We start from the raw sequence: 14,319 nt of genomic DNA on the forward strand, positions 1-14,319 counted from the left end.
ACAAGAAGCAACACTCAGCACCTGTGGCCAACAGAGAAGTGTGAGAGGAACAGATGGCACACCTGGTCCGATGGTAAGAAACCGATGGCATCAGCAGAACTCAACAGACGTTTCCCTGTTCAACATCTCCTCATTTCCAAAGTGTCATCTCACTTCCCTTCTAAGTCAGTAAGGCATTTCTAAACTTAACCACAGGATTTCTCCTAAGAGAATTTCATATGGCGAAGCAAAGAGAGAGTGCACCTCGGACTTAACTACAGGATGAGAGATTGCCAAGTGAGGGCAGGCCAACTGGTTTCCAAATCAAGAATGTCAATACAAGGGCTGGAGCAGATGGAATGGATCTGGTGATGGTATAGAGGGGAAGCATGTAAGAAAAGGCTGGACCCACTGTGGACTTGAAAATGCTACAGTAAAGGTTTTGGTGTTGCCTAAAGCACCAGATGCATTATTTAGAGGCGATTTCTCTTCCTTCAGAGAGCAGTTCAAAAATTGGCTTTCATTTCCAACAGAAATTAGAGTTTTCCACTCTTTTAATTTTTTTCTGAAATATAGGATCTCTAAGGTGGGTGAATATTAAATTGATGGTTTGTTTATGTAACATCCAACATGACATAAAACCACCTAATTGTTCTCATTTCTCCACTTGGGCAGCTGAGTATGATCTATAACTACTTGGATTTATGTAGAATTCAAATTCCAAGTCCATCAGACAAAAAACAACTGCAAAATTTTATGTATTTTTACAGACGCCATCACTCTAGTATTTCCTTCTTTTACTTAGCAATTAAAAAGGAGAAAAGGTAGTTATTATGCAAACTATACTTTATGTATTCAGTGTGATATTTTAATAAACTATAGCTCCCAAATTTCCTAATCATCAGCAACTATTCCGTGGAAATATTCAATGAGCTGTGACTTGGAAAAGAAGCTGGCTACTGCTGGCCAGGCCTCGTCTACAAAGGGGCAAGCTTCCTAAGAGACACGTTTCCTACTGTGCAGGCGGTGATATGCCTATTATTTGACAGAGCACACTGCTAGTTGGGGAACTTGCCTGCACCTGCCCCATGAAGGCACAGTGGTCATTTTCATAAAGTGGTGTTGCTCAGGAAGCAGCTCCTTGACCATACGATGTACAGGGAATGCCAACATCCCAGCTGACTGGAGGTTTTATTCATTTCTTACACTGTGAGCTTATGAGTATTTATATATGTATTAACAGCATGAAATGACCAATTTGTATATACTCATTAAAGAAACCATTTTTCAACTCACTCTCAGTTTGGAAATTTTACTTCAAGGCTTCTCCTATAAACCTGAAAAAGGCTCTTTAGGTCGTTGGGGAGAGAAGGACTCTCCTAACTGACTACAGATAACTCTCTTAGCTAACTATGAGTTAGAGAGCTTTAACCTTTTTAACCTTCACTCTAGAAAAAATGGTTCTCACCTTCCTATTTCACAATTACCAGCAAGACAAACTGGAGACACTCAACAACCGGTAAGAGTCATTTAGTTCGAAAAGCAGAAAAGGAAAGTGCTCTATCAAACACACGTGGACTTCATACTCAAGGAGGAGCCAGAAAGCTCAAAGAACAAATACGTTTACATATCTAGTTGCTGGTCATTCTCCTCAGCTTAAAGTTAACAGTCCTTCCAAATGCTTTCTGAAAAAATCCACAAGGAAAAAGCCAGAATTCTGACGCAAGCAGCTAAAAAATCACACATACCAAGATAGTGCACAACCTTTGTTTTTAAGAAAGTAACAGGTGGAAAGCTGAGATGCCCAACAACCTTGAAATCACGGCACAGCTTTTCAGTCAGTCACACAAATCGCATTTGTGCAGCACCACTCCACTTGGGGATTTTTCTCACTCACCATCCTTGATACAATACAATTATGTCTACTGATACCCATCAGGTCTGGGAATTGCTACTCTCACAGCAGGGTAAAAGGACTCACCTCACAGAAGAGGGTAAGCTTGTCGTCAGGGAGAAGCCCATTGGCCTCATCCAAGAGAAAATCTCTACGGATGAATTTTTTGAATCCCCAGTCTTTGCCTTGCACAAACCTATATGCCCGTTGACTCTCTGGAGTGAAAAAAAAAAAAGTTATATTTAGGATTACTCAAAAAACCGTATCAAACCCACAATTTGTCAATGTATAAAGTTGCCATATGTGAAAATAAAGAGTCGAACAAAGGTAACATTTACCCATAGCTTTGGTTTCTTCTCCCTTGGCATTCAGGATGGAGAATTTGAATTTTGCTCGAACTTCACTCTTTGGACAGCTGACCAGTAATAGGTAAAGTGACAGGTAATCTTTGCTCTCTTCATCTAGCCCTTTTGGGTTTACCCGCAAACACCTACCCAAAACAGAAAAAAAAAATGTCGAAAGCATCCATGTTTGTAGGCTCATGAAAGGACAGGAGGGAACTAGAACATTCAAATCGAGAGGGAGATGTTAAAAAAACAAAACAGACAAACAAAAAAAAACCCAGGCCCCATAGAGGAGATTCTGATTCAGCGAATGACTACTTGGAAATCACTTTTCTAGAGCAACCTGAGGCACCTTTTAAAAAGTAAACAATAAAGGGGCATCCTAGGATCTGACAACACATCCCCTGCATCTCTTCCTCTTTCCTCATGATCTCCCAAATCAGTCTTTATTCCCCTAAAATATTTTAAAATTCAGCCTAGGCTCAATCTACTCTAATCCTCAATCTCAGGAAAAGCAGCCCCTTATTTTGCTGGGATTGCAGTGAAACCAGGAAAAAAAAGTCAGTGAGCCTTTCAATATCACCTTGGGAGAGAAAAAGAATTCTAGAGGAATATGTTAGTAGTAAATAATCTTTTATAGATATTTTATCAATCTGGCAATAATATTCTAAGATTAAAATAAAGGAGGCAGCATGGAGGAAGCACAGACAAAAGTAAACTCCCATTACACAGGGTAGAGTTCTAAGCCAGACTTCTAAACAGAATTAGAGATGCCAATATGTTACCAATGGATCAAAACAAAATTCAGACAGAATAGGTTCAACTCAGTTAAGTTGTAAATGTCATTAGCTGAACTGCATGTGGTTCAAACACGGCTTCTACCACATATAATACACAGGCCATATGTATCCTTAGGCCTTGCCAGTGTTATAGCACCTCTCTCAAACAGGTGGCCCAATTCAGTGCTTCTCCAGGAAGTGCATATGCCACATAGATCACTACACAATTGTGCTAAAGATGCGGATTTAAATACAATGCCTAAGAATAAGCCTTCTCTCAGCACCTAGTAGTACACTGCTTATGTACATGGCCAAAAAGGACTAAACGAAAGGAGAGTTGTTAAAACTTTTCAGTGGGATATCAGAGGTCAAAAATGGTGGTTCACAGATATGTGTTCTGGTCTTTGTAGAGAGCATATGGTTGTATCCATAACTGCCTGCCCCTCCTAAAGAAAACACATGGTTTGGATAGGACTGACCCCCACTTCCAGATCCTATTCCCCTTGCCACAGGGATCAACTGAGGGAACCTAGATCTAAACCAATCAGTGCATTCTTGGCCACACAGTTCAGAGCAAGTTCAAAGCACTTGTGGGATGGTAGCGGGTGATGCTCATTGCTACCGCCAGTCACCCTTCAACCACAAGGGAAGCTAAGCTTGAAATGTCAAACAGTGTGGAGAGCAGGGCAGAGCAGAGAGCGATGGGGTCCTTAATCTAACCATTGGGCTGGCTGCTGGATCAAATTACCTTCAAAGACATCCTACACCATGGGCATTCCAGGTACATAAGTAAATAAATCTCCTTTGTTGTTTAAAAACAGGCAATCTAAAAGTCAAGAGATATTACATTAAAATCTAGATCTCTTGCTTTTCTTGAAAAATCAGAAAATAGGGCTGGTCAGCCCTTATTCACACATGCCTCTAGTCAGCTGGAGCTGAGAAGCCACCACTTCTTTTAGAAGGACATTCACTAGTTTGCCAAGTGGTCAACACTCACACCACGTATGGACGTTATTTACAACACTGGCTCTCTTTACACATTTACATTACCCTACAGCCATGTGAGTTTGCTGATCCCCTGATATACTCATTGAATTAATTCAACAAATATACAGTGAGCATCTGTTATGTATCAGACACCAGGGAATACATTAAGAACAAAACAAAGTCCCTGCCATCAAGGATCTTCCACTCCAGTCAGTATCCTGTGAAGCCAAGCAAAACAGGGAACTTATAGAAAAATTTGTATAGCTAAATGTAGTCTTCCTCACCATTTCAGTTTATCATTGGCTCCTGATGAAAAGGTTGAACTTTTAATGACTTCACCCATTTCTTCCCGGCAAAAGCTAAAGTTGTTGATGGTCCACATGTAGGAGAATTTCACTACTTTGATCTGTTGATAGAAAACCAGGAAGCAATTAAATAGGAAGTGGGCAACCTGAAAACCAGGCTGGAGATCAGATAATTTTCCCCCTCCCTCCCTCTGCATAATCCCATAGGAAGACAGCACTGTTTGGCCAGCATGGAGGCTCAGCCTTTTCTGTCTCTCATCTACATTTTAAGAAATCTCACGGTGACCAACTGCTTTCATAACTTTTCTCAGCTTCTGAGAAACACTAGACGGAAAGTGAGAAAAACATGGACAAGGTTGGGAAAGCAGGTGATTAAGCCACACCTAAAATGAACCTCTGCTCAGAGCAGTTGTTTGATGATTTAGATGTTGATACCACTGCCTGGGGTTGCGATCTCAAACGTGGTTTCCCCCTAAATTCCCCAACAGAGGAATACACTTCCATCAAGGTGGATGTAGGCAGCAGATCCAGTTTCAAAGATTCCCCTTTCAAGCTCCCGTGAATGCCTAGGGCATTCAGATTCCCCGTGGAAAACCAAGGCATGGAAAGCTGACAAGTACTTTATCTAACTATTTGGCAGGTATGACCCAGAGAAAGCAGGAAAGCCAACGTAGAAAAGAAATCTGATTCCTTTCGTCCCCCAAAATCCTCCCAAGAAGCACCTACCTGTGTGTAACACCAGCTCTCAGCTACTGGGCCACTCGACATTTCTGCCGGAGGTGGAGGACTTGGAACCCTTGACATCGCCAGTTTGAAGGTTAAACAAGATTTCCAAAGTCAGGGGACAAAGACTTCTGTTCCTCTTCACCCTGGATGATGCAAGAAGCAAGAGAATTTTATTAGATTAATGGTATACTATCCTACTGTTTCCATTTGACCTTCCAGAGACTGGAAACTTTGCCTCCTGCCTGGAATTCTCTACCCTTATCATTCAAATGGCTTCTTAGCATTCAATGTTAACCTCAGAGAAGATCACCTAACCTAAAGCAGTCTCATCACAATGATATCACCCTATTTTAATCTTCTGCACAATACTATTTAATATTATCTTACCAAATGAGTGTACTCAAAGGGTACTTAAAGTACATCCATGAAAAGGCTACCTAAAGAGGAGACAGCATGGTGAACACCACATACAGCTTTACCACTGTACGTGGGCTCCTTCCCTGGAGGGTACAAATACTTCACTCCTAAAGGAAAATTACTTTGTTATCTTTCCAAATACTGTCTCATCTTCTCCTACACTTCAGTGCAAACTTATTATTAAGAATAAATAGTCTTCTGGGCTTCCCTTGTGGCGCAGTGGTTAAGAATCCGCCTGCCAATGCAGGGGACACGGGTTCAAGCCCTGGTCCGGGAAGATCCCACATGCCTCAGAGCAACTAAGCCCATGCACCACAACTACTGAGCCTGCGCTCTAGAGCCCGCAAGCCACAACTACTGAAGCCCGCACGCCACAACTACTGAAGCCCACGCACCTAGAGCCCGTGCTCTGCAACAAGAGAAGCCACCGCAGTGAGAAGCCCACGTGCAGCAACGAAGAGTAGCACCCACTCACCACAACTAGAGAGAGCCCATGTGCAGCAACGAAGACCCAAAACAGCCAAAAATAAATTTTTTAAAAATGAATAGTCTTCTATTTATCAACCCATTGCTGGCTGCTCTCTGTAAGGGCAACATTTATCCCTTTCTTAGATGTTTTCCTTTCTCTGTATCATTAGAGATCTCTCTCCACTTACACTTCACTGGTATCTGATTTTCCAGATTCTTCTTGCTTTCTCTGTTCCTCTGTTCCACAGTATGGAGCTATAGGAACTCTCATACACTGCTGGTGAGACTGTAAATTATTAAGTATATTTAGGGTAGGAATTTGCCATATCTAGTAATGTTTAACCTACTTATACGTTAAGACTTAGTAGTTCTACTTTTAACTATATATGTGCTAAAGTAGTGGTTCTCAAACTTTAGGTGCATCAGGATCACTTGCTAAACAGATTGCTGGGCCCTGCCCCCCAGAGTTTTTGATTCAGAGGTTGGGCCCAAGAATTTCCATTTCTAACAAGTTCCCAGGTGACCCTGATATGCCCTGGAATGCTTTGAGAACCACTGTCCTAGAAAAACTGCACACGGGCACAAGAAGACATAGACAAGGTCGTTCAATGTGGCAGTTTGTCTGTAGACAAACAAACTAAAAATCCATTAGGCGGGAAACAGATAACTAAATTGGGTTATTTCCATACAATGAAAAACTACTTCAGGATTTAGAAGTAATGAACTACATCTACAGCACCATGGAGATGAGTGAGATCTAACACGACACTAATGAAAAAAAGCAAGTTTTGGAATGTCATGTGCAGTACACTATTTATGCAAATTTAAGATTTATATATTATTTACAGATATATGCATACAGCAGAAGTGAAAAAAATCATTGACAAGCTATGTATCAGATTCCTGATGGGAGAGCAAGGATGAAGAATGAAGCTGGGAAAAGAATGTAAGACATTTCAAGTTGATCTCTCATGTTTGTTTAAAAATTAGGATGACCTGAGGCAAATATGACAAATGTCTTTTAGTTTGGGATGAGAGCTATTTTAGTATATACTACCTTTGTACTGTTCTGCTTTATCTTTAAAATATATTTTATTGGGACTTCCCTGGTGGTCCAGTGGTTCAGATTTCACCTTCCAATGCAGAGGGTGTGGGTTTGATCCTTGGTCAGGGAGCTAAGATACCAACCACATGCCTCTCGGCCAAAAAATCAAAACATAAAACAGAAACAATACTGTAACAAATTCAATAAAGATTTTAAAAATGATCAAAAATGATTAAAAAAACACCTTAAATTCAATAAAATATATTTTATTAATTGTGGGAATAGTATAAGGATGTACTTACTCCATCATATCATACATTGTCTGGTTTACAATATACAAGGGAGAAATTTCTTTCCTGAACACCTGGTGTGTTTTCAGCTATGGACAGACAATATGAATCTATATCTGATAATGCTGCTCTCTTTGCTTGGCTACTAGGAAGCCCTGAGACAAATCTGACCCATCTCTTGAAACTACAGGCTCATATGCTCATTCTACATGCTATACTCTATATAGGCTCATATGATCCCTCTACTATAGCTTTATTATTATTTTATTTTATTATTTTTTGGCTGCATTGGGTCTCTGTTGCTGTGTGCGGGCTTTCTCCAGTTGTGGCGAGCGGGGGCTACTCTTCGTTGCTGCACGTGGGCTTCTCACTGCGGTGGCTTCTCTTGTTGCAGAGCACGGGCTCTAGTTGGGGGGGGCTTCAGTAGTTGTGGCGTGTGGGCTTCAGTAGCTGTGGCTTGTGGGCTCTAGAGCACAGGCTCAGCAGTTGTGGCACATGCGCTAAGTTGCTCTGAGGCATGTGGGATCTTCCCGGACCAGGGATCGAACCCGTGTCCCCTGCATTGGCAGGCAGATTCTTAACCACTGCACCACCAGGGAAGTCCGAATAGCTTTATTATTTTCTTAACATTGTTATTCACTTTGCTATAATTCCCTGAACTGATTTATTTTACTGTTTGATATATTAAGTATTTCTGGAAACTGCCTCAAATCCTTCGTAGAAAGAGGTAAAAAAAAAAAATCACTCAACTCACATTCACTGGCCACTTAATAAACATGGAGGAGTAATAAGATATAGTTGCACCCTCACAGAGTAATACCATCAGTATTACCAGAGTCCCCATTGGTTTTAACACTATCCTACATGTGTTTATAGTTAAAACATCCCATGTAATCACACATGAAATTAAGTCTTATATACATGATGTGCTATTTCACTTAAACTAAGCACTGCAATGGAATCTGGGCCTCCCTGGTTTGTGCAATTCAGGAGTCATGATAATATCAAGAAAAGAGACCTGTGATCAAGGTAGACTTGCATTTGATGGAAAACATATTCTCACAAAACTGTTCACTTATCTAGTAGTGAGTAAATGCACCTTAGGCGGTTTTACAAATCCCAGTTACCATTACTGCCAGTAGGAGCCAGAATGAATTTTCAAAATTCCCAATTAAAACTATCTTTTGAGCGGGTTGGAATGAAGATGTGAATTTTACATGTTAGTTAAGGGCATAAAACTTGGCTCTGTAGGTGTGAGGTGCAGGCTCAGCTCTATATTGATAGATCATAAAATACTAATTTGAGTTTACTTTTGAAGTTTAAAAAAATACTTCAAATTTATCTAACAATTAACAAGTTAAGAATTCTCTAAGCCTAAGAAAAAGACAAGTTTAAAAACCAGTTTATTTTAATGGCTTAACTGTTGCTACTGAACCATGGTTCACTATTACAACCAGGAAAAAAATACAACCTTGGTCTTGGCCATTTTTACCTATCTTTTTTGCTTCTCATTTATTCTGTAGAGAAGTCTTTGGTTTCTTTTAAAATATCACCAACCTTTCTTCCAATTTTTAAAAGTGTCCAACCCAGCAGTCAGTAGAACTGGAGAATCGGCTTTAGACTCTGAGGAGGTCTAACCACACAATCTGCTGGGAGGGAAATCGACTAGGACAGCACAAATCTAATTAATTTCACTCACAGCAGGCACCATGGGCAAAGTGTTCATAAGCAAAGTAGCCTCCCTGTACGTGAACTCTTCAGCACTTCATGCCAACTGCCGCAGATGCCCAGCAGAAAAACAATTTTAGGAAATAGGAGGTCTATTTGAGGGTCATGGTTTGAGAACCTTTGTAGGAGACAACCAGCACCAAAATATACTGTTCCTGGCTTCAAACAAGTTAAAACAAGACTGCCCAAGTTCTCTAATGAGAAATTTATTTTCCCAGGCTTAGCAAACTTCCCAGTATGCTGACAACTCAGAGGCTGAACATATCTGTTATACACCACCATTTATTTTCCTGTTCACTCTATTAAATCCTGACAATTTCATGTTGTTTAATATAATACACAAACATGCACAAACTAGATGGCTGGGAACATGGTTTCTTGCCAAAGAATGGTTTGTTAGGGACTTTTTAAAGCCTGTAACTATTTTTTCTCTTGGTTTAAAGCCTGGTACAGTTTCCAAGTAAGGAAAAATCCCAATGTTGTAACTATTTTAAACTTGAGAGACGTTTGCATTTTCCAAAACAGAAGATGCCAAAAAGACTTGACCAAAAAAAAAACAAACAAAAAACAAAAAAACCCCCCCAAAACTATAGAAAGATTTGGGTATATTCATTTTTGAGAAACTTTGGGGACCTCAAAGGAATGTCTGTATTTCTTCTGTTACAGTGTCCTCAATCATATACAGCCCAGGAGGTAATAACTTCTTTCTCATTACCCCAAGGACAGATTATTACAGGTCATACTGACTTCCTCTCTTGCAAGGTTTGAATGACTTCTGAATATTTGTTATGGGTAAACTTTTTGCAGATCAATCTACTCTAACAAAACACTAAATGCACTTTTTTCTTTTTCTTTTCTGTTTATTTTAATTTAGAGACACTTCTTAAAATGAAACCAAGGGCAATCAAGAGAGACTTCAATCAGCAAAGGAAAGACTAGGGTTTATCGTGTCTCATGTCTCATGTCAGGTTCATGTTTCCTAAAATTTACAAGTTAAAGATGACTGCTTTTTTAAAATTGAGATATAACTGACATGTAACATTGTATTTTTTAAAAATTCTTTAACAGAGGGAGTTAGAATTGAGTGAATCTAAAGATCAGGAAGAAAAAAGTCAACAGCCTAACAGAAAAATGCGTAAAGAACAGCCAATGGTTTACAGACATGTAAGTATCAATGGTTCTTAAATATGTGAAAACATAAATGCAAATTAAACCACACATTAATTCACCCAGTGAGTTGGCAAAAATTAAAATGTTTGATAACACTTGCCCAGGATAAGGAGAACATTTCTGATTAGAGTATAAATTGTTATAAACTTCATGAAGGGAAATGCATATCAGAATGAATAAGAAATGCATATACCCTTTGATCCAACAATTCCATGTCTAGAAATTTATCCTACTAATATATTTAATATGATAAATATAAAAGGTTTTTCAATGTGGCACTATGTGTAATCACAAAAACATGGAAATAACCTGAAAATCCATCAATAAGGGATTGATTAAATAAATTATGATACAGACAATGTAATAATAAAGCTATTTAAAAAAGGAATGGGGAAGCTCTTTCTACCTAAAGAGGCAGAAATATTTACGTATGTGTGTATGTATGTATGTGTGTGTGTAAGATATCTCTGTCTGTAAAGCTACACAAGACTCTAGAGACACTGGTTACTTCCAAGGAAGGAAACTGGGTACTTGGGTGGGAAGGAGAATTCCCACTGTTCCCATTTGTACTTATTGAATTTTGAACCATGTGAATATATTACCTTTTCAAATAATGAATAAAAATATTTTAAAAGGAATTAGCAGACTTCACAATGAATTCTTCTTGGTTATGAGACGGCTTATAAGTCAGACCCTTATGAGAAACAAGACAGGAATTCTTCAGTGACTTCCACTCCTATCCAAATAAAATCTACCTTTTGTCATGACTGCCAAAGCTTCAGTGTACCTCCCTGACCTCATCTAACACTTACCCTTCTCAATCACCATGCTTTAGTCACTCAGGCCTTTAATTCTACTTGGCAAACACATCAGCCTCTTTCCTCAGCCTGGAAAGCTCTTTCTTCCCTCAGATCTTTTCACAGCTGGCTCCTTCTTGTCATTTAGGTGTCCTATCAAATGTAATATCCTCAGAGAGGTCATCCCTGACCACCAGATCTGAAGCAGTCCCCACTTCTAGCCTCTTTCATCACATTACCCTATTCAAATTTCTTTTTTAATACCACTATCTGAAATTACCTTGTTTTTATATTTTCACTTGTCTACGGTCTCTCCCACTAGAAGTTAAGCACAATGAGAGAACAGCATCCCCCGTGCCTAAAATGGTATCATAATAGGCACTCAATAAATATTTGTTCAATGAAATTGCTGTTGACTAACTAGACTACTGTCTTTTGGGATCATATTTTTCCTTAATGAGCTCTAGTTAAAAGATTAAAGTTTGGGAGTTGCTGAATGAGTAACAGCTATAGGAATCCAAGCATACTCTTAAAACAAGAAAATATTTTAAAAAGAAAACTATCAGTTGATCTCCTATTTTGAAGAACTAATTTAATACATTCCAAAACTACATTCTTCTTTGATTAAAAAAAAAAAAATCCAAGAAAAGTTGGGAGAAAGAGAAGTGTGCAGGGCTAAATGGGAAGTTCTTGAACCCATAAGACAATAGTAATCTAAGCACATCTTCCAGGATAAGTCGATCCTGAAAGAACCATTACAGCAGCTGTCAGAAACAGAGGACCTCTCAGTTATTTCAAGTTAAATTCTATACAGTAAAATTCCAGTATACTGATAAAAATGAGGCAGATTCTTAGCGTTTATTTAGATTTGATCTATAATTTTCATATCTGACACGGGGTTTGATTCCCTTAAAACTGACATGTAGAGAAACAATAATTAACATTAAATATATACACATGTACACATGTGTACAGATATAAAGAGAGACAGGGAGACATACCTTTAAGACATGTATAGACACATTAAGTTTTTTCTATACCAGGCTAAGATGCAGAACTTATTTTCTACCATAGCCAAATATTTAACTAAGAGTTCAACTGTTCTTGCAACTGTTGTGTATAAGGGAAACTTAGAAGAAACTACTGTATACAAGGAAAACTCAGAAACAAGTATAGTATTACATATGCATGTCAGTACCTTTAAGGTTTTCCCAGTTTACAGATCTCTTAGGCAAGCATAGACTCTGAAATGACTGTGAGGATTAGACATGCTTTTGTACATAAAAAGGCTATTTTTCCTTCTTCTCCTCAATCTAAGTGTTACAAGATAAGAGTTTTATAGAAATACCCCAGCTAGTAAAGTCCATCCAAAGTCAAAATGAAGAGGAACAAGAAGATACATGAAAGAATTTCAAGCCGTGGAAAGCAGAGTAAACAACAGACTGCTCCCACTGGCTCCCAAACCTCATCACATGCTGGCTGTTCACAGCCTTACTGCCCTTCTCTATAGGTTATAAATAACTACAAAGTGTCCTTGTCCCCAAAGAGACCTCAGCAACCAGCTCAAAGGTTAAAATATGGAATAATTCTCAATATGGATGCAACTTTTCCAGTTAGGAAAAAAAAATCAAAGAGCAGAAAAATTTATTGCCAATTTAAGTTAAGGGCTAGGGAATCATTCCCTCCCCCTAAAAACTATCCATTATGTAAGAGTTGTTGATACGGACATATTAGCATGATTCCCTACCCCAAAAATACGTCCAGGGACAGCACGCTCTGCTCCAAATGCAGAGGTCTGTCCTGGAAAGAGGTAGGTGCCATTCAACAGACTTGTAGGATTGCATCTCCTTAGACCTTAAAAAGACTTACTGAGTTTTTGTTTTGCTTTTTAATTTAGGCACAAATGACTACATCTACATAACAACATAGAAGGAAAAAATTCCTGCCTCCACTTGGACGGAGGGTCCTGCAGCATAAACCATGATGGCTGCAACAGGCACAGGTTTCACAAGGTCTGGGTTCTTTCCATCAGGTGATGTGCTGCTGTTGTGAGTTACTAACCCCCTGCTAGGGAAACAAAAAAAACCCTCCTCTGCTTTTAAAAAAAAAAAAAAAAAAAAAAAAAAGGCAGATAGGGTTCATAGGATTAAGCTTCTCCACACATCACCTTCAAAATGCATCATCTGGGAGATGTCTGAAATAGAATGACATGAATCCAGATCAGCAAACTAACCTGACTATAAAGGGGCTATTTCACTTCAAAGTGGATCTCAGTTCCAAAGGAAAACACCTTTAGAAATGAAATTAGATAGGCAGAGGCAATCAGCAACTCCTCTCTTTTCACAAATTATAATAATGTGTTGATTCCACTGAATGGCTTGGGCAAAAATCTCTGGGGCCACAAAGAGCAAACCTAGGAAAGATGAAGATTTTAACACATCCCACATGTTATCAAAGACTTCTCCTCTAGGTTGAGAAAATTTATTCTAAAACAAGAGCTGGAACAGAATTTTAAAAAAGAAGAAGGAAGAGGAAGAAGAGGGAAAAAACCTTATGGCTAAGAAGACTCTCTTTATTATATAATTATATTCCCAAAGCTGTTTTGAGATATGAGAGACAGTTTTTCACCTTCTCTCTCCCCTCAGCTACAATTATGAAGAACCTTATAAAATCAAATAGTAAACAGATGAATGCCTTGGCCTTAATACAATTTAAGCATGTCTAATTTGCAAGGAATTCAGAAACAAAAGAGTCATTTCATGAAACAAATAGGCAGAGTTTGCATAACCCCACAGGATCCTCTGGCCTTTACAGAAGCCAAATTCAACAAGCAGTTCTCTTTGGCCATCGATGTTTCAGTCAAGCCATTTAAAAATATTTCTTGTTAACACAGTCTGGCTACAGAAAGGGCTCAAGGAAGGCATACCAAAGAATAAATTCTAAACTGGTCTTAAGGTATATAATTTGGAATAACTTCATTAACTTAGAAGCTGAAAAGACCCACCTGCTCCAGAGGATTTGGTCTACTACAAGGGCAACCGATCCTCTTCAGCGTTTACTACTACATACTATCTAGCAGTACAGAATTCAGTGTTCCCTGGAGACTCTTACCTTTATGAGTGACACTCAGACCTCCCCCTACCTATGAAAGAGAGATTGAGGTATATGTATGCTTTACTCTCCTCCTTTAAGTATGGTCTTAAGTAAAGAAATCTGATGATTGTTTACATGGACCCATGTTCCTTACCTAGAAACCACCTGCAAAAAATAAATTCTCCCTTCTTCCAAAGTTATTAAAAAATAAGCCAATTTCTATGTTAATGTTAAGGTTCTAACTAAATTAAATGGGACAAAGGATGAGCAGGAAGTTCTCAGTTCGAAGTGTTCATT

The 14,319-nt window shown here is 38.9% G+C and overlaps 1 protein-coding gene across 2 annotated transcripts in view; it reads right to left on the minus strand.

Annotated features, from left to right (window-relative positions):
- The window catches only part of SPOP (speckle type BTB/POZ protein), a 67,859-nt gene that overhangs the window by 15,560 nt on the left and 37,980 nt on the right, over window positions 1-14,319 (minus strand). For both annotated transcript variants that reach the window (XM_082678726.1, XM_082678727.1), the window contains 4 exons: window positions 5,015-5,157; window positions 4,268-4,389; window positions 2,212-2,363; window positions 1,961-2,088 (listed from right to left, as the gene is read on the minus strand). In XM_082678726.1, coding sequence (XP_082534852.1) covers window positions 1,961-2,088; window positions 2,212-2,363; window positions 4,268-4,389; window positions 5,015-5,092 — 480 coding nt within the window. In that variant the 5' untranslated portion in view covers window positions 5,093-5,157. The remainder of the gene's footprint in view (window positions 1-1,960; window positions 2,089-2,211; window positions 2,364-4,267; window positions 4,390-5,014; window positions 5,158-14,319) is intronic.

Source organism: Grampus griseus (genome assembly GCF_964374135.1).
Source record: "Grampus griseus genome assembly, chromosome: 20".
NCBI classification, from domain to species: Eukaryota; Metazoa; Chordata; class Mammalia; order Artiodactyla; family Delphinidae; genus Grampus; species Grampus griseus.